The sequence below is a fragment of the Diaporthe amygdali genome (assembly GCF_026229845.1).
Source record: "Diaporthe amygdali strain CAA958 chromosome Unknown NODE_23_length_778278_cov_65_433824, whole genome shotgun sequence".
NCBI lineage: Eukaryota > Fungi > Ascomycota > Sordariomycetes > Diaporthales > Diaporthaceae > Diaporthe > Diaporthe amygdali.
Window position 1 is genome coordinate 737,748 of NW_026517043.1, and position 24,326 is coordinate 762,073.

General features: G+C 53.9%; 9 protein-coding genes across 9 annotated transcripts; 6 read left to right on the forward strand and 3 right to left on the reverse strand.

Moving 5' to 3' along the window:
* Positions 1-1,174: 1,174 nt before the first annotated feature.
* Positions 1,175-3,065, forward strand: J7T55_004955 (major facilitator superfamily transporter; the record flags this gene model as incomplete). The annotated part of the gene is made up of 4 exons (XM_053130700.1): positions 1,175-1,220; positions 1,280-2,701; positions 2,762-2,935; positions 2,995-3,065. 4 exons carry the CDS (start codon positions 1,175-1,177, stop codon positions 3,063-3,065), a joined length of 1,713 nt encoding a protein of 570 aa, XP_052991381.1.
* A 405-nt stretch (positions 3,066-3,470) lies between these two features.
* On the reverse strand, positions 3,471-7,073 carry J7T55_004956 (tp-dependent rna helicase dhx8; the record flags this gene model as incomplete). The annotated part of the gene is made up of 1 exon (XM_053130701.1): positions 3,471-7,073. One exon carries the CDS (start codon positions 7,071-7,073, stop codon positions 3,471-3,473), a length of 3,603 nt encoding a protein of 1,200 aa, XP_052991382.1.
* Positions 7,074-8,704: 1,631 nt separating this feature from the next.
* Positions 8,705-9,314, forward strand: J7T55_004957 (stress response rci peptide; the record flags this gene model as incomplete). Its single annotated transcript, XM_053130702.1, has 2 exons — positions 8,705-8,762; positions 8,887-9,314. 2 exons carry the CDS (start codon positions 8,705-8,707, stop codon positions 9,312-9,314), a joined length of 486 nt encoding a protein of 161 aa, XP_052991383.1.
* A 792-nt stretch (positions 9,315-10,106) lies between these two features.
* Positions 10,107-11,840, reverse strand: J7T55_004958 (uncharacterized protein; the record flags this gene model as incomplete). The annotated part of the gene is made up of 3 exons (XM_053130703.1): positions 10,107-11,184; positions 11,258-11,557; positions 11,704-11,840. The coding sequence occupies 3 exons, from the start codon at positions 11,838-11,840 to the stop codon at positions 10,107-10,109; spliced, it is 1,515 nt and encodes a 504-aa protein (XP_052991384.1).
* Positions 11,841-13,771: 1,931 nt separating this feature from the next.
* On the forward strand, positions 13,772-14,022 carry J7T55_004959 (uncharacterized protein; the record flags this gene model as incomplete). Its single annotated transcript, XM_053130704.1, has 2 exons — positions 13,772-13,812; positions 13,863-14,022. 2 exons carry the CDS (start codon positions 13,772-13,774, stop codon positions 14,020-14,022), a joined length of 201 nt encoding a protein of 66 aa, XP_052991385.1.
* A 1,078-nt stretch (positions 14,023-15,100) lies between these two features.
* On the forward strand, positions 15,101-16,457 carry J7T55_004960 (uncharacterized protein; the record flags this gene model as incomplete). The annotated part of the gene is made up of 2 exons (XM_053130705.1): positions 15,101-15,192; positions 15,269-16,457. 2 exons carry the CDS (start codon positions 15,101-15,103, stop codon positions 16,455-16,457), a joined length of 1,281 nt encoding a protein of 426 aa, XP_052991386.1.
* A 972-nt stretch (positions 16,458-17,429) lies between these two features.
* J7T55_004961 (pre-mrna cleavage complex ii protein clp1) lies at positions 17,430-18,961 on the forward strand (the record flags this gene model as incomplete). The annotated part of the gene is made up of 3 exons (XM_053130706.1): positions 17,430-17,465; positions 17,559-18,633; positions 18,693-18,961. 3 exons carry the CDS (start codon positions 17,430-17,432, stop codon positions 18,959-18,961), a joined length of 1,380 nt encoding a protein of 459 aa, XP_052991387.1.
* A 1,271-nt stretch (positions 18,962-20,232) lies between these two features.
* J7T55_004962 (uncharacterized protein) lies at positions 20,233-22,227 on the forward strand (the record flags this gene model as incomplete). Its single annotated transcript, XM_053130707.1, has 3 exons — positions 20,233-20,444; positions 20,550-20,948; positions 21,099-22,227. The coding sequence occupies 3 exons, from the start codon at positions 20,233-20,235 to the stop codon at positions 22,225-22,227; spliced, it is 1,740 nt and encodes a 579-aa protein (XP_052991388.1).
* Positions 22,228-22,310: 83 nt separating this feature from the next.
* On the reverse strand, positions 22,311-23,153 carry J7T55_004963 (uncharacterized protein; the record flags this gene model as incomplete). The annotated part of the gene is made up of 2 exons (XM_053130708.1): positions 22,311-22,616; positions 22,683-23,153. The coding sequence occupies 2 exons, from the start codon at positions 23,151-23,153 to the stop codon at positions 22,311-22,313; spliced, it is 777 nt and encodes a 258-aa protein (XP_052991389.1).
* Positions 23,154-24,326: the final 1,173 nt, after the last annotated feature.

The window sequence follows — 24,326 nt, forward strand, 5'->3', positions numbered from 1 at the left end:
CGAAATCATCGCCAGTTTAAGCGCAGAAGCAGCGCAAGGCAGCTTCTGCCGCAGCAGTTAGAGTCGAAAGAGCAAAGATTGATAAATTGACAATTTCCAACTAAACCTTAATGGGGTCTCCACCAAGCCCATGGAGTCCACTTGCCCCACTGAAGAAACTCAGCTGCACTTCCCTGGAGCTCTGACCCTGCAAGCCGTTGACTGCTTTGTTGACTGCTCTCGTACTGTACGGTATGGCGGCTGGGTGGTTGATGGTCTGCCACGCCTGATGGGCAAACATGCCAACAAGTTGTCAGGGGTATACTGCGGCATCTATCGTCTATGACGGACTGGCACGCCACTGCCGACGCTGCGAGAACGCGGAGAAACGTGCATCTGCAGATGTATTCACATAAATGAATGAGCTGGACCGTATGCCAGGCCGCAGCACGGTCACATCGGACGAAGGCTCCACTTCAAATGGGCTGACCACGAGCTCGGATTTGGCCAGGGATCACTGGACCTTGTGATACTGCCGTGTCTGCTCCCCGCAATGGCTCGAGCAGTCAGTCTGTCAACTCATTCCGCGAGCCATCCACGATCCATCTCGACTCGACCATGGGCCATAGATATGGACATGGACATGGCCGCGGCACGGCACGGCACGTAACAGTGGAAGGAATCTGTTGCTCTGTGTATGTGTGTGTGTTGCACTGCACTAGCACTGCCGCTGAGCATGACGAAATTCTGCAGGAGAGGGCAGCTTGGAAGGTTAGAGTTCACATGAGGGGAGAGGGTGACAGACCGTGCCTCTCCCTCCAGGACTATCACAATGTACTGTACTGAAGTATGTGTATACTGCAACTCTAACCTTGCTGCAGTGTGTTTGGTCTAGCTCCAGCCACTGCAGAGGAGCGGCGGCGCCAAGCCCCTGGTTGGCTCCTAGTACTTGTGTAACGACGGGACGGACGCCCACAGGTTCCCGTCCGCGCCCGCGACTCTCATCAATCCACACTCGTCTTCACAAACTCCAATTTCTTTTTCGTCCTACCTGGCAGTGAGCTGTTGAGGTCTGGTGGCTGTCCCAGCAATCACCATGCTTCTTTCCTGACTGCTCGTGTCCTCCTGATAATCTAGGTATCCTTCACCACCTGTTATTTACGGCCACAGTCATCCATCCATCCACGCTTCCATCATGGGTCTAGGAATTCTCGAGGATAGGGTCATGGACCATGTCCCAGGTATGCTCCGCGCCTGTGAATCGGCACCCCAAGCTCAACCACTCACCACCCCGCTCTAGGGACGACTCGCTATTTCGACGACGCCGAGCGGCCACAATTCGCCGCACATGGCGCCCGCGGCCTCAAGACCGACAACAGCGGTCCAGTGCCCATCATCCTCGTGCCCCAGCCCTCCGACGACCCCAACGACCCCTTGAACTGGCCGCTGTGGCAGCGCGATCTGATCACTTTCATTCTGTCCTTCTCCGCCATCTTCGCCACTGCCCTCGGCCCTATCCTCGCCGCCAACACTGTCACCGTGTCACTGTACATGAGCCATGATTTCACCGATGTCGCCGTCCTGACCGGCTATTTCCTGCTCGGCACCGGCTTCGCGAGCGCATTCTTCGTGCCCTCGAGCCGTGTCTGGGGTAAAAGGCACACATTCATCTTTGGTATGATTGTGCTGGTCGCCTCGAGCGCCTGGGGTGGCGTCGTCGGCCACCAGAAGAACTATACCAGCTTCCTCTGGTCCAGGATTATTCAGGGCGTCGGCTGCGCTCCATACGAAGCCCTGGTAAATGCAGCAGTGGGCGACCTGTACTTCGTCCACCAGCGAGGCAGCCGAATGGCGCTCACGAACCTGGCTGTGTTTGGCGGAGCGTTTTTCACGCCTATTGTCGTGGGCAAGATCACCCACGAGCTGAAGTGGTGGTGGACGTTCTACCTGGTTGCCATCTTCTGCGCCCTGTGCCTACCCGCACTCGTATTCTTCTGCCCTGAGACGGCATACAAGCGGGATACCAGCCTGAACACGGATATGCTCGCCGAGGAGGACCCTGCCGGCGTGGCGAACGGCGAGGACAATCCGCAGTCATCCCGGGGCAACAACAGCCAGGACTCCGAGAAGGCGGCCATGAACGGGGACGAGCCCACGCCAGCAGCAAATGGCGGAACGGCCGCCACGCCCACCAAGGTTAGCTACCTACGGTCCCTCGCGCTTTTCAACGGCCGCAAGACGGACGAGTCCCTCTGGAAGCTCGCTCTGCGTCCCTTCCCGCTGTTCTTCCAGCCGGCCTTCCTCTGGGCGTGCCTGATCCAGGGCACCCTAATCGGCTGGACCGTCTTCATCGGCGTCATCCTCGGCGCCTTCTTCCTGGGGTATCCGCTGTGGTGGGACGAGGTCAAGACCGGCTATGCCTACACGGCCGCGTTTATCGGCGCGATCGTGGGCTTTCTAATCGCCGGCGGTCTCGCCGACTGGACGGCCAAGGTCATGACCAGGCGGAACAATGGTGTATATGAGCCCGAATTCCGCATCGTCCTGGTCATTCCGCAGTTCATATTCGGGACAATCGGCGTGTTTGGCTGGGGCGCAGCCTCTGATGGACTCCTGGATGCTAAGTACGGTTACGCCGTGCCGCTGACTTTCTTCGCGTTTGAGGTCTGCGGTATGGTGATTGGTGCCGTCGCGAGCAGTCTTTACATCGTGGATGCGTATCGTAAGTTCCACATTCTTCACCCTGGGCCGGTGTTGGCGGAGTACTAACAAATGACAATAGGCGATCTGGCCATCGAAGGCCTAACCTGCATGATCATTTTCAAGAATATGTTCAGCTTCGCCCTGACCTTCAAGGCCTATGAGTGGCTCATCACCAACGGCACCAAGGCGACGCCCCTCTTTAATGCCCTCGGCGCGATACAGGTCGTCATTTGCGCGTCCAGTATACCCATGTGTACGTCCCCGCCGCGTTTCCTTTTGTTAGACTTGTAGCTTACACTGACAACTGTGCAGACATATTTGGCAAGCGTAATAGGAGCTTCTTCCATCGTCATGACATTCTGAAAATGCTTGGGCTTAGGTGATTAGGGCAACAGCCATCACTTGATTAATTACGCATATTTATATACAATAGCAAATTTTAATTCACATGTCGTACAGCTTAAAGGTATTCCAACCGTTGGCTTGTGCCATGCCAGTAGTGCAACTTCTTTGTGATAGACTCTGTATAGCCTCCAGTGGGATAGGCTTCTATGGGATAACCTTATATGGGATATGGGATCATTTTCTATGGGATGACCTCGTATGAGTGTGTGTAGGACAACAAGTTGTGAGATGCATTGCAAGAGCATGTTTTGTATATTGAAGGGTACTGGGGGAATCTGTAATCTAATTTCAACCTTCTGGCATGAGCCAGTTCACCAAATCTACCCATCCTGCTCATGAATATTGTACGAAAATACCAAGGTGACATATTTCGACTGTCAACATTAGCCCCAAGTGCCACCACCACCGCCGGATCGACCTCCTCTCCTCTGGGCGCTTAAGCGCCAGTCATCCTCACCCTGGTACTTATTATACAGCGGCTGGATCCTCTCCGCCTTCTTCCTCTTGCTCAGCTGGTCCGTGGGCGCGACCTTGAAGAAGGTTGGCGCCGCCTCGACCAGCCACTTGGGCTCGATGGCCGTGGTGATGTGCATGTACTCCTTGGTGGTCATGACCAGCGAGTGGTAGATAACCCACTCGGCGTTCTTGCCGAACAGCGCCGAGCTGGGGTGAAGGTACACGTTGGTCCCCTCGATGAGCGTCTTGTAGCCCTCCTGCGGGTCCTTCCTGGCCGAGTTGCGGAAGAAGCCCGAGCAGAGAGCCCGGCGCACCTTCTCCGTGTCGCGGCCGCACGAGGTGATGGGGTGCCGGTACCGCTGCATCATCTTGGTGAGCTGGTCGCGCACGTCCTTTGCCCGACGCACACTTCGCGCTTGGATGAAGTTCTCGAAGCACCATGCGTTGGAGAACCCGCTGTGCTTCCACGAATTGTACACGTTGAGTAGCGTGAGATGGTCGCCGTGTGGGTCGTGGAACTTGGCCTTCTTCTGGTCGGCTTGGGATTGCTTTTCCTTGGGCCGGTAGAACACAGTTTGGATGTTAAGCATGGAGACAATGGTGAGCATTTCATCTGAGCAGCCCAGGTCGACGCTGTACACAAGGCCTTTGGCCAGCGACGGGTCGACGGGAAAATCTGCCATTTTTCGACCAAGCCGAGTGAGAAGACCTTCGTCGTCTAGGGCGGATAAAGCATACAGCTCTTCCAGAGCCGTGAGCATGGTATTCATAGGCGGCGGGTCCATGAAGCCAAAATGCAGCAAGTCGTTGATGCCCGAAGCTTTCAACATCAAGATCGTATGTGCTAGGTTCTGCCGTTGGATTTCTGGGATTGTGGTTGGGAGCATCTCTGACTCGAATGCCTGCTGAGTGTAGAGTCTGAAGCACTTTCCAGGGCCTGTTCTGCCTGCTCGTCCTGCACGTTGTTGAGCGCTGGCACGAGAAATCGGCACGACGACTAGTGAATCCATGCCCAGCTTTGGATCGTAGGCATTCTGCTTGACAAAACCCGGATCAACGACGTAGTAGATTCCATCGATGGTGATGGAGGTTTCGGCAATATTGGTAGCGAGGACAACCTTTCTGCTCCCAGCGGGCGCGGGATCGAAGATTCTGCTCTGCATCTCGCTTGGTAGGGCCGAGTAAACGGGTAGAATAAGGAGCTCGGGTACATTTGGACCGAGAGCCTTCATGCGCTCGAAAAGAACTTCGCAAGCTGTGTCAATCTCCTCCTGACCAGTCAGGAAAACTAGGATGTCTCCGGCCGGTTCAGCCAGATGTATCTCCATCACAGTAACCAAAGCGGCGTCGAGATAATCGCTCTCAGGCTCTTTTGAGTAGAGTACTTCCACGGGAAAAGTTCTTCCTGGAATCGTGAAAATTGGTGCCTCGTTGAAATAGGTGGAGAACTTGTCTGCATCCAAGGTGGCAGAGGTAACAATGATTTTGAGATCCGGCCGTCGTTTGACCGTCTTCTTCAACAATCCAAAGAGCACGTCAGTCGCGATTGTGCGTTCGTGAGCTTCGTCCAGCATGATAATGGAGTATCTCTGCAGGTCAGGGTCCATGATGATCTCCCGCTGAAGATGCCCATCTGTCATATATTTGATGACAGTGTCTTTGCTGGTCTTGTCCTCGAATCGGATAGCATATCCAACCTCGGCCCCGACCTCGCAACCAACTTCTTCTGCCACACGTTTTGCCACGCTCATCGCCGCGACTCGACGCGGTTGCGTGCAGCCTATCATGCCTGCATCTCCAAACCCAGCTTCCGCCAGGTACTGGGTCAGTTGGGTGGTCTTTCCAGAGCCCGTTTCTCCGACCACGATCATGATTTGGTTGTCTTTGACTGCTTGTATGAGCTGATTTCTGAAGTTGAAGACAGGCAGAGACTCTCGCTGCTGCTTGATGCTCAAGTTTGATCGCTTGCCCATGGATGCATCTTTTGGCGCGATGGCTTTCCGCCAATCCGGTGCCGTGTCCGTTTTTTGTCGCATCGTGGCCTGTCTCATGTCGCTGGCGAACTTCCGTTTGTCAGGATCTGCCATGGGATCCTGCCATTGTGTTGCCAGGTCCACCTTCGATTCCTGTTCCTTAGCCTCTGCCTCCTGCTGGCGCATCTCTTTCCTCTCTTTGGCAAGGTTTGTTCCGGACATTGCGGCACGATTTAGTGACCCATCTGGTGCCTTGACGATTCGAATTGGTGATAATTCAAGACTTTGTTTCGTCTGTCCAGCAAGAAATGGAGGCTCCTCCTCCCGGATTTCGATATCCACATCTTCCTCAAGATCGAGTTGGCCCTCGCCCGTAAGCGTAGCATTGTAGTCCTCCTCCAAATCAGGATAATCAGAAGCCTTAGCAACTCCAGACGCGATCAGCTGACGTATTTCCCATCTTTCAGGTGAAGTCATCCGCTTTTTGTGCCGCTTTTGTGAGCCATAGTTGGTCGGTGGCAGGCTGCTGGGCATGGATCCAGCACTACCCAAAGCCGTCGAGTTGGCCCCCGACTGTATCCTCGCCTGGGGAGCCATGTCATGGCCACTTTCCTGATCCACATCTTTCATGGACAGTCCGATCCGGTTTCCCTCGATCTTGATGACTTTGACCTTCACGTTCTGCCCTTTCGTAACTAGATCGGACGGATGGTTCACTCGCTGCCCTTCGACAAGCGCTGACACATGCACCAGACCATCAGCCTTTTGCTTTATCCCGTGGATGTTGACGAAAGCCCCGAAGTCCTTGATGCCTGTGACGTGCCCGTCGTAAACTTTGTAAAGTTGTGGAGAATCGTCGAGCTCTTGCGGTGGTGGTCGTCGAAATTGTTCGTCTTCGTCCTCGTCCTCATCGAAACGTGCTCGTCTCCTGTGCTTCCTTCGGCTGTCTCCATTCGTCTCCTCGTCGTATTTTCGGGATCTGCCCCTGTAGTAATCGTCCTCGTGCCTACTCCTCCTCGGGCGGTCGTCATCGTATGGGTCTGTGTCTCGGTGACGGTCTTTTCTCCGTCTATGTGATCCGTCGTCTTCTGGGCTCCGGCTGCGTTTCTTCCCTTTCGACCTCTCCCTTGCGGCCTTTCCCTCCAGATCCTCGAGGAGAGCTAGAGTGTCATCGATCTCGTCTATTCCGTTCCCCACTGGATCCTTGTCGGGCATGCTCAGGCCGGTGAATATTTGCTCTTTCTGCTGAATGCTGCGTGTCGGCCTGACGCCATCCTCCTGCTGGGCTTTCTTTGCCTTCATCTTGGGGTGCATCGTGCACACGAGCCGGTCGATGCTCTCGATCAAGCTGATCGGCAAGGAAGATGCGCCCATGTTGGGCAGCATCTTCTTGAAATCATCGAGGGTGTCGCATTCTAATCGTTTGGCGATCATGAACTCGGCGAGAGTTTTGCGTTTGTCATTGTCGGGGACGCCCAAATGGTTCTGTAGTTCTGATGAAATCTTGGACACCAGCGACAGCTGTTCCAGAGACTCAAGCGCTTCAAAGTCGTCCATTTTGACCGTACGGCGAAGAGAACAGAGTGGTTGCGCGGCCGTACGGCGAAGTGAAAAAAGTGGTGGACGCGGATGGATGTGTGCGTGCCACGGCGAAAGTTGAAGTTGCGCCTGGAAGTGGGCAGGGATATATAGCTAACTGATCGGGCGCTAGTGAACTAGTCGCGCACCTACATGTACACCTTAGCCTGCCTGCCTACGGACCTTGACGGATTATCACACAAGAGTCATCCCATAGGGCGTGAAAAGTTATCTGGCAAGAGATTATCCCAGTGGAGGCAGAAGGTAATACCATAGCAGGGTAGCACATAGAAGGTTATTCTATAGGAGACAACAAGGCATCCCGTAGTAGGTTGTCCCATAGCAGGTCGTCCCGTAGCAGATTATTCCAAAGAAAACTATCTTAATACAGACTATCCTACAGCAGACTATCCTACAGCAGACTATCCTACAGCAGATTATACCATGACAGGTTATCCCGAAACAGATTATCCCATAACGCATTATCTCATAGGAGGCAGTTGGTTATCCTACGGCAGATTGTTTCATAGGCGACTATGCCATCAACGAAGTTGTCAATACATGTAGTTCCCTCACAAGCCATCACCCCGGGACATAGTATCTTATACAGAACTGCCCCAAAGATTAATTGATCCCACGGAGGTTGTCCCAGAGGACGTTTTTTCTAGCTGGTTCTCTTCCTGCTGGAGGTTGCCCCTCCACCCCCGCCGTAGATTATCCACCGAGGCTGTCCTCAGGTAGAGAGGGCATGCTGGTACAGTTAAGTTGTGCGCTCGTATGCGCACGTACAGATGAATGACTGAAAGACACGGAGAAAGTGTAGCGCAACACCACTTCTTGTCACAGATGTCCTTTAGCCGATACAAATGATAAGGATGATTATTGTTGACTTTCATTGCTCCTCGCTCTCCACTTTAGGGTGAAGCTCCCCATATGTGTTTCTTCACCCTAATGTGACAACGCCCAAGGTCCTCGGACCCCATCGAGACATGCGCGTGCCGGACGGATGACTGACAGATGCAAAACAAGACCCCATCTGCACCAGCGACAATCGAATGGTGCACCTATTTTGATGTATGAAGAGTGCTGTACGTGTACTAGCGAGCAGTCTGGGCAGTGTTTCTGGACCACACGGTTGGGGACGCACGAATACGGAGCAAGCACTGTTTATGGTACCTACAGTAGGGTTCCTGTCCACTGCAGAAGCATCCCTGTCAGGCGTTCTGGCATTGAACCCCTTAACCTTATGTCAGCCCCACTTGCGTACCCCCGGCTCAACACTGCCACCCGTCGAGGAAACATGACCTCAGTCCCTCCCGTGCCTGCTTTGCGCGGCCTAGCTCAGACCCCGTTCAGTCAAACGGGATCGCCCCCAAAATACGGCGGAGTGAGTCCACGGTCCTTGTGACCCTCACCTATTCCACTGACCCATCCATCTTCGACCGTCGAGCCGCATTCTGCCTACAGCACCCATACATTCTCTCCCCTACGACCATCCTCCACATCGCCTTGCTCGACTCACGCACAACTACTGCACGACTACCCAACGAGTTCCTATTCGTGACATTTCGAATCAAGAGCCCGCAAACCGACTGCGACCGCGCTCCACCATGTGCTCCTCCGACATCTTCTTAGGCCTCCTCGCGATTCTCTTCCCGCCATTGCCGGGTAAGCGCCGCTCGCCCCCACCACTCCTCAACCGCTGGCACTGCTCTCGTGATACAAGACGCTCGCACGAGCAGTGCAGATTGCCTTCCAACAATCATCACTGACACTAACAATGCACTTCTAGTCTGGGTCAAGTGCGGAATCTGCAGCGCCGACTCAGTCATCAACATTCTCCTCTGCGTCCTCGGTTTCCTCCCTGGGCTCCTTCACGCCTGGTACATCATCGCCAAGTTCCCAGAGCCCGACTATGGCAACTACGAGCGCGTCGGCGACTCGGAGAACGGCCGTGTGACCTACGTCGTCGTCCAGCAGGATGAGAACGGCCGCCGGTCACAACGGCCCCGCGGCCAGGGCCAGCCGAAGCCAACTCGGCAGGGCAATATGAACTACGGCACCTCCCCGACCAACAACGCTGGCTCATCCTCAGCAAGGCCGCAGCAGCAGCAGGGCTACGCTAATGGAGAAGGCTCAAGCGCTGACCAAGCACCGCCTCCGAGCTACGCACAAGTCGTCATGGGGGACAACAAGATCCAGGATCAGAGTCGGCAATAGGGCGCCGACGAACAGACGAGCTTGTTTTGATTGGGTCATAGCAACAGTAAGGAGCTCTCTGGTAGCTGTGTGCGATGACGCATCGATCAGAGCTTGGGCGATGGCGGCGAGAAGAGGCGGATGCTAGACGGACGAAGTCAGGTCACCACTGGGCTGCGTCTAGTCACTGACGAACGATAAGGCCAGAAAAATAGCTTGGGCGCAGTGCTAGTATGTTCAGGCCTCACGACTCACTCTTTTACGCGATACATACGTACACGGATTTGCATGGGACGGCGTTTTTGGGGAAGCTCTGGAGGACGATTTTGAATGGTTGTGGGATTCGCGAGTTCGGCATGCGACCTGGAGCTGAAGAAGTGTTACTCCTTGTTCCGTACTTTTGTGCTTTTATCAAGTTTTGCTATCGCGCGAATGACTTATGTCCAGGAGGCTGTGGTATCCATCGTCTCGGTGATGGCCCCGGCTTCCTAGCAAGGAAATACGTTGGCTCTGCACGACAGAATTGATTCCTTTCCCGCCTCGTGAGGGAGTAACGGTATTTGTGCAGCGTCCTGACCGAGACCTCACGGGTCAATCTCGACATAGGTCTCGTACCGAGGTGTCGAGAGAATGTATCATATCCATCCATGCTAAGGGAACTGCCTGCAGAAGTGTTCCCCAAAATATCTCTTGACCTGATTCAGCAAGGACAAGGCTGATCTCAACTGACCAGCGATGTCAAGTCCATTTTGATGTCTCCACTTGCCAGATAATGACCGACAACATCGAACGGCACACAGAGGCCATACCGAATCACTCCTCCACCTTGACCCTCTCCATGACCTTCATCAGCGCCTCCGCGTCCTCAGCCTCCTTCATCCGCCGGTCCAGCTCCGGGTCCGCCCGCCGCTCAGCCTTCTCCGTCTCCTCGGCATCTGCCTCGACCTGCTCGAGCACCGCGCGGTCCTCGGCGTCGGGGTCGTTCACCGAGGGCGGAAGGCGGTCGTTGAGCCGGTGGGGCTTGTAGTGCATCATCAGGGACTGCGGCAGGAAGGTGTGGAAGGTGGGCAGGATCTCGGAGCACGCCTTGACGAACTCGACGCCGCTCTCGCCGCCCTCGCCGCCGCCGCCGATGTTCAGCTCGCAGATGGTTAGGCGCAGCTTCATGCCCTCCTTCAGGTGACTCAGCGTGGTGTGCTCGAGGTAGATGGAGACGGGATCGCCCTCATTGCCCTCTGGGCGGCCTGTGGCCAGCGTCGGGTGGTTGTCCCAGCCGTCCTCGATGATGGTTGGGGTTAGGACGACCCAGCCGATGGGCTTGATGGTGCGGGTCTTTTTGTCCTTGTTCTTGATGCCGTTGTAAACGCTTATGATGTCCTCGGAAGGAGGGTGGATCTCCTTGACGACAAATGCGTCCTCATAGGTCTTGACCACGCGAATGGGGTTGTTGCGCTGAAGCATACGGTCGATCAGAGCGGGCTCGTGGATGGCGATGGTGGCCTTAAAGATACGCTCGGCGTCGAATTTCTCAGGCGCGATAATGCCAGTATCCCACGAGTTCTGATGCTCTGCGCCGTCGAAAAGCTTCGCTTCGTAAACCACGTCGTCGGTGGCAACAGGGCCTGAAGGACCGCTGCTGGCCCTTCCAGTGCTGCAGAACAGGATCTGGCAAGCAAGGTTGAAGTCGCCTGGCATCGCAGCTCCAATCTCACCGATGCTAGGAATCTCTTTGCGGGCGAGCTCACAAATCTTAGAAGCCTCAGCAAGGTTCTCCGCGTACTCGGGACAGACGTCATGGTGCTGGACGTATCTCAGGAAGTTCTGAATGGTGTCGATCGCGAGTTCGTACTCAGTGCCCCATAGTCCCATTGTCTTCGGAAGCCAATCACCACTGTATCACAGCAGCACATGTCAGACTCTTGCTTTTCGTGGTGGGTCTTGTCCAGGGTGGCCTTAATACTAACAGATATCCAGCTACCACGCCGGCAAAGTCCACATCCCAGTGCTCGGGGTAATAAGGGTTGTAGTACTTTCCAACCTCGTCCCAACCACGAGAGAGGACTTCATTGGCGGTCACCTCACGGACATGGTCAGCATCGTACTCGTCGTCCTCCTTCATATCTCTAGCGTGCTTTGCGGTACCAGTGAACTGGCGCTGGTCCGTGTCTACGCCACCGAGGGCCAAGTACTTGGTGAAGAGAGCCTTGCGATCGCTAGTGAGCCGACGGCGCGACATGTATCGCTGGATACACTCCTCGATCCGTCTGTTTAGGTCATGGTCAACGATCGAATTCGGTTTAGGGAAACTGAGGAGGGACGAGATGGGGCTCACTCAGGAAAAGGACGTTTTCTGCCAGGACGTTAACCAACATTTTCTCCACACAATTCAGGGACACGGTATGACACATACGGGTCGTAAAGCTGCTTCTCGGTAGCATGCTCCTCTGGGGTGACAGGAGGATCAGCAAAGCCATCCTCGAAACCCGAGCCACGATACCTGTTCAGGCTTGTCTCGCCGCGGGCCTTGACGCTCTTTTTTCCGGCCATGCTGGACCGATGGAAGAAAGTTGGGTGGGAATGAGGGAGAAAAAAGGTCAACTGAGGCCAAAGAAAGGTTGATGTTGTTTTAGTCAGCGCCGTGCGAAAGAATCACTTCGCAGAAAATTCGACAGGCTCCTTGAGATCGGAAGGTACTTGTTGGCGCAAGTCGGGCCCTTTAGGCGTGGACAAGACAAGGGAAAAAGTTGTACGTGTGAATGGAAGGTGCAAAGTCATCCCACTCGCACAAATAGAACCTTTTTAGGCATCGGACGGCTAGGAAGCAATCGATTGCATCAATTTAGCATTGATTGGGAAACTCAAATCTGTGGTATAAGATCGTTCTGGCAGCAAACTAACTACAGGCTTTCATGAATCCCTTACCCACGAAGGTCAGCCAATTACAACGATAGATACTGGAAGCTTCTGGCCACGCGGACGAATTTGGAGGTACAATCCTCTGGATGAGTTTGTCTAGCATTTCTGAGCAGAGTGTTTCTAGGAGGATAGGTCTTTTGGAAGTGGATCACAAAGCAACAAAAGAGGGCATGGCCTTCCACTTTTGAAAGCGTTGCACAATGGGGAGATGCGTGGAGAATATTAGTGATGTAAAACCGCAATATCAACTTGCCATTTTAGCGACACTTCTCAGACCAAATTGCAGAGAAAAGACATAAGTGAGGAAGAGGAGGCGACGGTAAAGTGTGCACTTCCAAAATTTCCGCCTGGTCTGCGAGATCTGTTGCAGACAGACATTGTCCTTGTCTCTGAAGAGCTCACATAGAGCCCACTTACTAGCAGCCAACCCTCTTTAGGATCTTTAGTGCAACCTTCCTTATGGAAGTGTCTAGGGGAATCAGGCTCAGCCATCTACTTACATATTGTTACGTTGGGTTGGCAGATAGGAAGCTAGAACCGATCAAACCGGCATGGTAAGACAACGAAAATTTTCACCGTGGTCAAAAAGATCCCTCTTCTCTTACTGCATAATGGCTCAGCCTGCTGTTGGTATTGAAGAGTGGCTGGCGATGCTGTCAGACGGTGAGGCTGTCGTGAGATTGAGCCATCTGTACTCATACAAGGTCGATAGCAAAGTTCTTCACTTGGGTGGCGCACTCGGGCTAGGATTATACCCGGGAAGGATTGGTGGAACGGATCTTCCTGCAGCGAGAGGCATCCAACAAGGGACACCAGGGGCCCAGGCACTCCCTGCATTATCGGTGACCCAGTAGGACGTCTGTGAATCCCACTCGCAGGCTGAAGGGTCAAATACTGAACAGTGCCAAAATTGGACCCCGTCAGGCATGGGGCAGGACCAGAGAACTCGCATCAAACACGACCAAACTTGCACGGCAACCGGCCCCAGAAAAACAGCAGCTCGGTGGTGGAACATCTTGTTCCCACTCCTGGCGTCGTTCAGCAGAGGTGCAACAAGACCCCGTCTTAGTCCGGCAGTGCCGTCTGATGTCCAATTTGAACGTCTTGGGCTCGGCAGGTGTCTCGGTCCGGAAATGTGTCAGTTGGCATAGGGCCATGATCAGCCCTTGGGCGGGTGTTGAACACCTGGACCGCTCTGATTCGCAAAGGCGGCAGCGCGTGTTTGTCTCGTGTTGGGCATGCGTAGAGTGGTTTCACTGCGTATATGCACAACACTGCTTGGGGCAGTCGAGGCGTGAGTGCGAGGGCAGGGACTGGGAGAGCGGTCCAGGTGGTCTCGGTCTATTTGTTCGACGCGTGCTGCGGTCGCTCAGGAGGGGGCTCAGAAGTAGAAAAGATTGGATGGATGGCGGAGAGGTCGGTCGTCGACTGGATCTGCCGTGAGATTGAGCCACCATCCCGTCCCTCCTAGGCCGGGAGTGGCTGAGCATGAGCTGGGGGTCTCCGAGGAGCACTCGCCCCTCTGGGCCCCTCCACTGCCCTCCCCAATAACCCCGTCCACAATGGAGAAGAACCCCTGTACTCCAGCAGAGATACGCCACACGTAAGCGCCGATAGGGCCCTGCAGCTGGGCTTTCTTGTCCTTCTGTTCAGTCGAAAGGAGACTTTGGTTCCACCTTCCCGGGAGGAGAGGGGCGCCGCAGTCTGGGTGAACACGCACGTCCCAGCTGCTGCTGCCGGGCGGTGGCAGGAAATGGACAAATGGACAAATGGACAGGACATGGACATGGACAGGGGGAGGAGAAATGACTGACTCTCCGCTGTTCTAGAATAGCCGTTTGTTGTCTCGAATCCTGGGTGCACAGTCAGTACGAGGGCAGCTATTTTTCTGATAGTACATGTACTGTAGATTGCAAAGTGAGTGAGTGGGTGAGTGGGTGAGTGACCAGTGCCTGCGGGAGAAAGGGTGGCAGAGAAGAGTGCAATAGGCAGGCAGTCAGGCAGTTCAGTCAGTCAGTCAGTCAGTCAGTCTTTCCCTCTCAGTCAGTGCCCGTGGTTTGCCTCAAACTCACCTGCAGCTGTCAGAAGATCGGCACCCCTGCCAGCTTGGCACGTTGGCTCCTAGCGCCATTTCGCTTCGGCTAGGCGTGACGCGAGCAGCCTTGGAACTTCGCAGCAGGCCCAGGTACCCACGGTACATCCGGCACAGTCAGTACCCTCGCACCCTCGGTACCGTACCGCCGCAGCAGCAAGGTAACAATAGGTTAGGGTAGCACGTTAGGTGCAGTGCGCCTTTGCTTCCGCCTTGGGCACGGTCGCCCAAAATTCCATCCCCAGGCCCATGGTCAAGTCCAGTCATCCAGACAAAGATCCATGTTCCCCCTACGCACACGCTTGACCGCGAAGGCTGTACGTACTCGTAACAGTACCTGCTCCGTCACAATCTAAGCCCTCCAAGGTTGCGATCCTCGTCTTCGTTTCCCTCTTTCCCTTCTCCTTCGTTTGTCCCTTTACTTTACCCTTCCTGCCCTTTCTCAACCCTCCTTGGTCCCCCTCTCTTGTCTCTTTTTTCTTCTTCAAAATTTGGACTACCTCTCTTTTCCAAATTCTCTTTGCACGTTCCGCCTTGACCCGGTCAATTTTCTCATTTCCATCAACCTGACACCGACACCATAGTGCAGTGCCGTCTTCAACGAGTGACTTGCTACACCCGCCGTTTGGGTGCGCGGCCCTCGCAAATTGACATTCGCCACAGCTTAATTAATTTTGGCTTCCCCCTTTAACCCCCGAGCATTACCTGTCTCCAAATACATGCGCCACACCAAGGCGCCGACTGTCGCGAAATCTTTTCTTCTTATCCATTTTCCTGCCTGAGACGGGCGCACGTCAAGATGCAGCGGGCGCACATCAGAATGCCCCTTTCCCAGAAGCAGATACCGCACCCCTCAGAGCTTGTCGAGTACAACTATGCGGTCGCTGGACAGTGAGTCTTCCCAACGTGCACCATGCAAGCCTCGTGTCCTTGGCACTGCGATCTCTCTGACAATTTCCTCCCCCAGTGATGGCACGCTCTGCGACACCGAGGGCGAGCTCTTCATCAAGCCATGCACACAGGCCGAAATCGATTTCTATCAGTTATTGCCACAGAACCATTCGCGCATGCTGGAAATCGTGCCCGAGTTCGTCGGCAGCCTGTCCCTGAACGCCGCCACCGACATCAATTCGATCACCGAGCAGCTACCGGTCGTTGATGGAGATGTCATCCCCGAGATGAAGGAGCAGGTCCTCGAGCTGATCTCGGAGAAGACGGCAGAGTTGAGAGAGATGGTCGCTCCAGCGCCGGAGCCGACACCGGTACAAGACCCGGCCCATGTGGAGAACGTGACCTGGATACCGAATGCAAGCAGGAAGATCCCCACGGACAAGGCGGTTGTCCTAGACAATGCTGCTTATGGATTCAGGCGGCCCAATATCGTGGACGTTAAGTTGGGCCAACGTTTATGGGCAGATGACGCGCCATTGGAGAAGAAGCGGAGATTCGATAAAATCAGCGAAGAGACAACGCACCGGGACCTTGGCTTCCGAATTGCCGGCATGCGTGTTTACAAGGGCTCGGACAATCCTGAGGACCTCGACGAGGAGGATTACCGCATTTACGACAAGGATTACGGCCGAAAGGACGTCACCTGCGACAACGTCGTGGACGCTTTCCGAGGATTTCTCTACAACCGTAGAGCTGGGATTGATGACGAATATGCCAGAGCTGTTGCGGAAGCTTTCCTACGAGACCTGAAGCATGTCCGTGACGTCCTGGAAAACGAAGAGACTCGCATGTATTCCTCCAGCCTTCTATTCATCTTCGAGGGCGACGGTCCTGCCCTCAAGGCAGAGATCGATGAGCAGAGCCGGAGCACTGTTACCTCTGTGAAGGCCAAGACAGAGGAAGACTGTCTGCCTGGTCGGACTACAAACCGTATTGATAGTGGCATCGGCCTTGACGACGAGGGCGAGATCGTCTTCCCCACTCAAGAACAGTACGATGAGATGTCCGAGAGCGACGAAGATGCTGATGAGCAACACATTTGGAGACTGAAGCTCATCGATTTTGCACACGCTGCCTTCGTCCCAGGACAGGGTCCTGACGAGAACATACTACTGGGCGTCAGGAGTTTGATCACCATTTTCGAGAAGCTGTCAAAGGAGCCAGAAAAGTCGGCGACCAGTCGAAGACAACGACGGTCAACATGATGCGGTGTGGCAGGCGTTTCGGGCATACACGGTAGAGATTTGAGTTCATGACATTCGGGCAAGAGAAAAAGTTCTGGGCAGCATCAACCGGTTCAGGCATGATTGGACACGACAGAGATGTGTTTGTCCATCTCGTGTGTCCATGACGATTCATCATAATACCCCCATACAAGGTCTTGTTGTTCAAGTAGTTTTTTTTGGCACCTACTTGACTTCCATAGGCGTTAGGAAAGGGGACCACAGACAGGTCTCTTGGTCTTACAATAAACCTACTCTCAAATTTACCAGCCTTCGGCGTTTTTCGGTATCCAATATGGTTGGAACATGTCTCTCGAGTTTCACCTTTACTTTTTACAGCGTGAGACTACCTTCACGGGTTGCCCACCAGAGAATGACCAGTGATAGTATTTACATGTTTGAGTAAACTCTACAGCCCCTTGAAAACATGGCCGCCCAAGTACAGTATACACTCGCATGCTTGATGTGCTTCAAGCGTCTGCTGCGTCATCATGGCCTTAGCACTGCGAGCATTGTAAGGTTGGAAGCCATGACGTCTTCATGCAAGGCTCTCTCATCTGCGACGGACCCTCTCGACTGCATCTCGGCTGCAGGATTAGGCATTTCTGATTTCCATGTCCCAAACTCAGGGGAGCTGCACTAGCCGGGCGATGTGCCTAAGGTGTGGGGGATCTCTCAGTGGGTGTGTGGGGTTGGTTCGGCTTGGCCCGCGGTAATCTACCCACCTGGGAGCTACCAACCCAAAGCTACTGTGTACTTGGGTACATTGCCTTCATTGTGCGCGCCCCTTCTGGGGCAGATCTTTAGCTCTTGACTTCAGCGGGCTGCAAGCAGCAGCTCCACTCCCCATCTGGAACCGACCTCAACAAGGCTGATCTACCAGATGCGCCGCCTTGCCTCCGACAGTTTATTCTGTATCTTGCCATTCTAATCCTTGGGGATGAGCATTTCAACATGTCAATTCCTGGATTAGGGCAGCTGCCTATCAAGGTGCGTCTGTTCCACTGCATCTCCATATGATCAAAGCAGCAGAGCTCAATCCATTCCGCAGAGCACGAGCTAATTGCCACCTCATACTCACAGGCGGCGACCACTCCCATCCGCAAAATCAACCTTCGACCCTTCTGGGAGTGGCGGTTCGAGATCCCTCATAACTCCACCGTCACTGTGCGCCTTGTCTCCGGCACCGCAGAGCGCGACGGCACCGAGCTCGCCCTTAACGTCACCTACAAGTTCCGAGGCATCAAGTCCAAAGTCCTGACCTGGCGCGGCTGCGAGATCGAATTCGAACCCAGCGGCGATTTTGACGAATATGTGGCCGAGTACGTGGGCCCCGACGAGACGCCCCAGGTATCCTACCTCAACCTGCACTTCCTGCTCGACGGCCTGCGAAAAGAGGCCAGGGCCAAGAATGCGACGGGTCCCAGGGTCTTGATCGCGGGCGCCAAGGATGTTGGCAAGACAAGTCTGGCGCGCACGCTGGCCGCTCTGGCGGTGAAATCTGGCGCGCAGCCCGTGGTGGTCAATACGGATCCGCGTGAGGGCATGCTGAGTCTGCCCGGTACCCTCACTGCCGCGGTCTACGCCACGATCATGGACCTGGATGGTGAGGGCACAAATGGTTGGGGCGGCACGCCCACGAGCGGACCATCCGGTGTTCCCGTCAAGCTGCCCATTGCACAATATTATGGTCGCCAACACGCCATGGACGACATCCAATTGTACAAAGAGAGTGTGTCGAAGCTCGCTGGGTCCGCAACCGCCCGCATGAGCGGTGACGTGGATGTTAAGAGTTCAGGAATGATTATTGATACGCCAGGCGTCAACTTCTCTGGTCAGATCGAGCCGAGTAGCTTGGACACGTTGGTACATGTGGTTGACGAGTTGTCGGTCAACATCATTGTTGTTTTGGGTTCATCACAGATACATGCAGAGTTACAGAAGCGTTTCGGCAGGGAAAAGACGACTCTGGGCGAGTCAATCGCTCTGGTGTCGCTCGATAAGTCCCATGGCGTCGTGGAAAGGGATGAGGGCTGGATGAAGGCTATGCAGGAAGCTGCCATTAAGGAGTACTTCTTCGGCGACAGCAAGAGAACACTGAGCCCCTTCACCCAACAAGTGGATTTCGATGCCGTGGCTATCTACCGTATTCCTGAGCGTGAGTCCTTGTAGCTCTCTTGTTGGGTGAAGATAATTGGTGCTGACAGTAGCGAACAGCGAACGAGAATGGCATCGAAGGAAGAGGACTCGAGAAAGTCGAGCCCACGCCAGCCCTTTCCCACTGGACCTTAGCCGTCATGAACGCATCAGTCGGCGATTCTCCAGAAAGCATACGGACGGCGCCGGTACTGGGATTTGTGTACATTTCCGACGTCGTCAAGGATAGACGGAAGCTGAGCATGTTGACGCCTGTGAGCGGCAGACTCGGCAAGCGGCCGTTGCTATGGGGAGATTGGCCAGAGCAATTCATCAACCTTTTGGGATGAGCATGGCGATGATCGAGCAGTTTGCATTTGATAAAGGGCAACTGGCCCGGCCAAGTAGGGCAAGGTTCCCACCAGAGAACCGCCGCCAGGTTCACTGTAATGTGCATTCATCAGATCTTGCATTGGAAACGGCGTTCGCGGAGTCCTTCTAGGACACGATAGACAGTTAGAGGGGTTAGGAAATGGAAAAGACTTGCACACCATGCTCTCAGCTGGAGTTGTCCCAGTGGCGCCACGCCAGCCTCGACGACGCCGATATGCACCACACGGCCTGCCCGCGTTAAAAGATACTACTAGCGTAGCGCTGTCGAAAACACGATCTACCGCGGCCTTGAAACCTCGAGGTCATTGAATTTAGGTTCTTAGCTACGAGACCTGAGAACCTAACACGAAGCCCCCAAGGTCTTGTCTGGACAACTTGATGCGTTACTCTGCTCATGACTGTGCCATCCGAGCTTTTTTTTATATCTGCAACCATCAAACCACCCTCTGCTGGCCCCGTGACAATCCTCATTGCTAGTTTAATTGCCATGGCGTCCTCGTTTCGTGCGGGCCGGAGCCAAAGATGTAGGCGTGGTCGAAGCTCAATTTGTCGTGGCGGCCACTTGCTTCTTTCCTCTCAGCTACACTCTGCGACGCCCAGCTCGTACAGCTCAAGCAAGGGTGGCCGAGTAACCAGTGCAATCTCTCGGCAGAAGCAACAAGCCTCATCGAGGTTACCAGACTCCCTACATCAAGCTACTTTCTGGACTTATCACCATGCTGTTCCCCACGGAGTACGAGCCTCCCCGTGGCGCGCTTCCTTGCTCATCATTACATTTGTTCCGGCCGTGAGGAGGCTCGGCTCACTGAACGGACCACTTTTCGTGGAAATACGCGCTTTATCAATCGTGTTCCCGCTTCTTTGCTTTTCGCAAATTCACATGATTTGGGTTCAAAGCCCCTTATATTAACTCAGTGGCATGTGTCACGTAACTGCCCGTCAAGTCAAATTGGAATAACTTGAATGACATGCGGCTCATCACTTCCATGCTAAAGATTCCGGGCCCCTGTCGATTGCGTCCAATACAAACAAGCAGATCTGTAGCCAAGTAGCAGGAGCATCCGACCGTCGACAGACACTCCCGAGCTCATCGCTGCTGCCCACTCTGCGAGAGGTTTCGTTCTATCATGAATATGCCCGCGCCGAGGTCGGTCCAAATTTCCCTAGGCATTGTAGCTGAGATCTTGTTTGATACGTTTTCATCGCTTCTGGGCCGGCGTATGCGAGAATGGCCTCAGATCTGCCTGACTGGTTGGCGCCTCGGTCACGAGGACCGAGACCAGACACGCCCGAGGATGAGTCCACGATGGAGTTCGGACTCGATTTGACTTTGACCCGGGAATTGAAGATGATGTCCCTAGGACTCTCTTCCATCAGTCTCTTGGCCGGACTATTATCGATTTACTGGCTCGTCCGCATGCGACGCAGTTTTCGTCACGAGTAAGTCGGTCCCTATCACAATGGTTCTGCGACTTGGTGTCCTTGATCCGTAGCCTCGATGTTGGCTAACTAAAGACCAAGTCTCATACTCTTACTGATCGCCAGTGACTTCACCAAGTCCTTGTGCTTCGTTACCTACTCCTCTATCACTTTCAATCGTCTCATGCCACTGGATTCTTCCTCGACCTTTTGCCAAGTCAGTGGGTTCTTTTTCTCCATGGGAGTTGAAGCCTCAGATGCTGCCGTATTCCTGATTGCGCTTCATTGGACCGTCTACATATTTCGGTCGAACAGGGCAGGCGACGGAATTTACCCTTATAGATACTCAGCTTTTGCGTTCTACATTCTGTTTCCTACACTGATGGCTTCCTTAGCGTTCTGCAAGGGGTTCCCGGCCTATGTTGACACGGGCCAGTATTGCTATTTGCCTGCCACGCCTTGGTGGTACCGTCTGTCACTTTCCTGGATCCCACGATACGTCAACGTGGCCTTGATAATTATCATGTATTCCGCCTCATACTTATATATCCGTATTAAGATCAGACGTTTCAGCGCACGACATACGTCATTTCTCGCAAGACATCGAGAAAGACAGATTCCAGATACCCCGCCGCTTATTTGTCATGGATTGATCCCTTCACCCCTCGAATCCAGACGCATATCATTCAGGATTCCCATGGGTGGAAACCTGTACGAATCCTATTCCGTCAGTCAGGCTGACGAGAGCATTGGATTCCGAGAATCACTGCGATTAAGACTGGATCGACTCAGCATAAGCTCAGTCAGGTCAAGGGGCTGGCACTGGCAAGGCTTGGACTGGGAACCTGACAGGGGACCGCATTCTCCCAGTTCAGGGTTGGTGTCTCCCAAGACAGGCCCCGTGGACCCAACACTGGAGGCCACCGAGACGAATTACACGTTACAGCCACCAAGGCCCTCGTTATCTACACTCAAACGTGGAGGAACAGTTCAGACTTGGCCCTCACGGCCATTCCTTTCGGAAGGTCGCAAGTCATCCGCCTTCTATCGCCGCCCAATATCGACTTCCATGGAACGAGTCGACAAAACAGGCAACAGGTTGAACATCGGCCGGAGACATCAATTTGACGGATCGCAGATGCACATCTATACAATACTCCAGCAGGGGCCCAGCTATGAAGGCCGTTTTAATCCAACGCCAAGCCCCTCCACTTTGCTGGACTATGAGACGCTTGAATCTGACGGTATCTCCAGAGACCGCGACAGAATACGCCGTCAGCTTCGCCTCTTGTTCGTCTACCCAGCAGTCTATGCCTGCGTGTGGGTTTTTCCTTTCATTATCGACGTCATTGGATATGACAAAGATCATAATCGCAGCCGGTATTGGATCTTGGTAGCCAGTCTTGTCTCGATGTGTGTTCAGGGCCTGGCAGATGCGATCGTGTTCTGCGTTCGGGAGAAGCCTTGGAGGCACATGAATGGAGGATTCTGGGAAAACTTAGGCATGCAATTCATCAATGGTCTAAGATTTGAATCGCGGAATGACATTGGCAGGACGAGAGAGGAGATGTTTCATGATAGCTCGAGGGCGAGGCTGAGAAGGGAGGAGGAGGAGCGAGAGAGGGAACGTACCAGCAGGGTAAGTCCAAGCGGCACGTCTTTCCTGGCGTCAGTGTCCAGAAACTGGTGGGACATCGAGTTGTATGGTGACGAGGAGGCTGATAGTCAAGATGGCAAGGATGCGGTCAAGGAGTGGCTAGGGCGTGAGATGCATAGCCAACGGAGGAGTACGCAGACCGGTTGAAGAGTGTTGTGCCACCCACGAACGCTACACGCTTATTATTTAGCAAAATCGAGATCTCGCACTGCAAATACTATTTGAATTTCTTAGGCTGAGATGGTCTCTTGGCCCTGTATAAATCGCAAAAATGCTTGCGCTATCTTCACACCGTCGTGATCGTTCTTCGCCCTCGCCACGCCCGAGGTGTACACCTCGTCAGTGAAGACCTTTGTGTCGTGCCTGAGCTCAAGGATCTCGCTTATGATGTCGTCCGTGAACTCTGGGTGCCCTTGCACCGTGATTGCCTTACCTGGGAGGAGGAAGCCCTGCGTCGCACAGACGTTGTTCTCCCCCAGGTTCTGCGCGCCTTCGGGATTTGAGAAGACGATGTCACGGTGCATTTGGTGAATTTTCTGTAACAGTGTCAGTGGACAAGAATAGGCCCACGTCGAGGAGCAGATTCCCGGTGATTGGCTTACCAGCGTGTCAGACCCAAACACTGCCCTCCCCGTCTCACTCAGCTTGATTTCCGTCACACTGACCTCCCACCCCTTCTCGTTGCGGTCCACCTTGACGCCCAGCGCCCGGCCGACGATCTGGTGGCCGAAGCAGATGCCCACCACCTTGACCCTTCCGTTGGTAGCCAGGGCCTTGCGCGTGAACGCGACCAGCTTCACGATCCACTCGTCGTCCAGGTACGCCGAGTGCTTGGACCCGCTGATGAGGACGGCGTCCACGGACTCCAGGTCCGGGTACGTATCCGGCTCATTGACCACGTCGTAGCCCTTGATGGCGAGGTGGGCCTCCAGCGGTTCTGGGGCGAGGGCGCGCCGGAAGAGATCGGTGAAGACGCCCCTGTAGCCGTGATACTTGGCGTTGGCGTTTGGGACGGGCGTGTCTGCCTCCAAGATTGCGAGACGAATAGGGGCTGTTGCGGTTGTTGAGCCCATATTTTCGTGTATGAAAGAATCGAGGACAGGTGTGGAAGACTATGTGTTGGACCAAAAAGTAGAGAGGGGCGACTCTTTGTCAGGGGGGAAGATGAGTTTATGGTTGAAGGATGACTTAATTTACAACAGACCCCGTGCTGCTAAGTTTTCCAAGCATATATCTTCGGCGGCGTACTATGTGGGACTCTCTTGATCCAATAGACGATAGCTATATCTTTATTTTGCAAAGGTTTTGGCAAGGCCGCGATGGCAAGGGAGAGTAAGGGGTATGTGTGACGTTCATCTTGACTCGTAGTCGCGATAAGCGCCTTGGTGTTGCGGTACAGCCGCCGCCGTTCTCGGAGCCTCTCGGCAAGCGCCATTTAGAATCTTCCATCGGTAGACTGGGTACTCTATCGAGAGGGAAGTTTGTAAAAAGTTTTTGAGATCAACAACTTATCGTATCTAAGGCTCGCTGTTAGTGTAACTTGATTACTATCATTTGTAGTGGGCGTAGGACTGACTGCATGCATGCGGCTGTTCGGCCCTGCGCTTATCCGAGAGACACAACGCGCCCTTCCTCATCCAACTGCTGTGCACCCAAGCACTTGGCCCTCTCCACTTCAACCCTACCCCTCGCAACGTCAGCAAAGCTGTCCGACCTCTCCACCTTTTACTCTCTGGATTGGAAATGCACACATCGCCCGGACAGCTTTCAGGCATATGTCAACGCATGGTGACACACAATCATTTGATTCTGCCTTGTTCCCAGCAAGTTACGTAAGATTTTAATGCGGTCGTGCAGCAGAAGACTAGTGCGCTGGGAAACGAGCCGTCAGATCGTCGAAGACTTCAGGAGAGCCCCATCAACACCATCATCAGTCTGGGTATGCTTCCGCACATTGATGTATTGCACCTCTATTTGTAGACTAACATGGCCAAGGGATACGATCCATACGCCCTTTTGTTCACTGTATTGCTTTCCAATTACATTCACCACAGTTCATGCCACTTTGACACGGTTCGCAGATATAGTCAAGCTGTGTGTTATTGAGTACATGATTTCTAGCGTCTGCCTTGGACTGATTCTCAAATGGGTGTATGGTTGTAAAATCGATATTTCTATTGGTTTCTGCTTCAGAGTAACAGTAAAGGATTTTTTTTCTTCTCTCGATTCCCCCTCATCGAAAATCA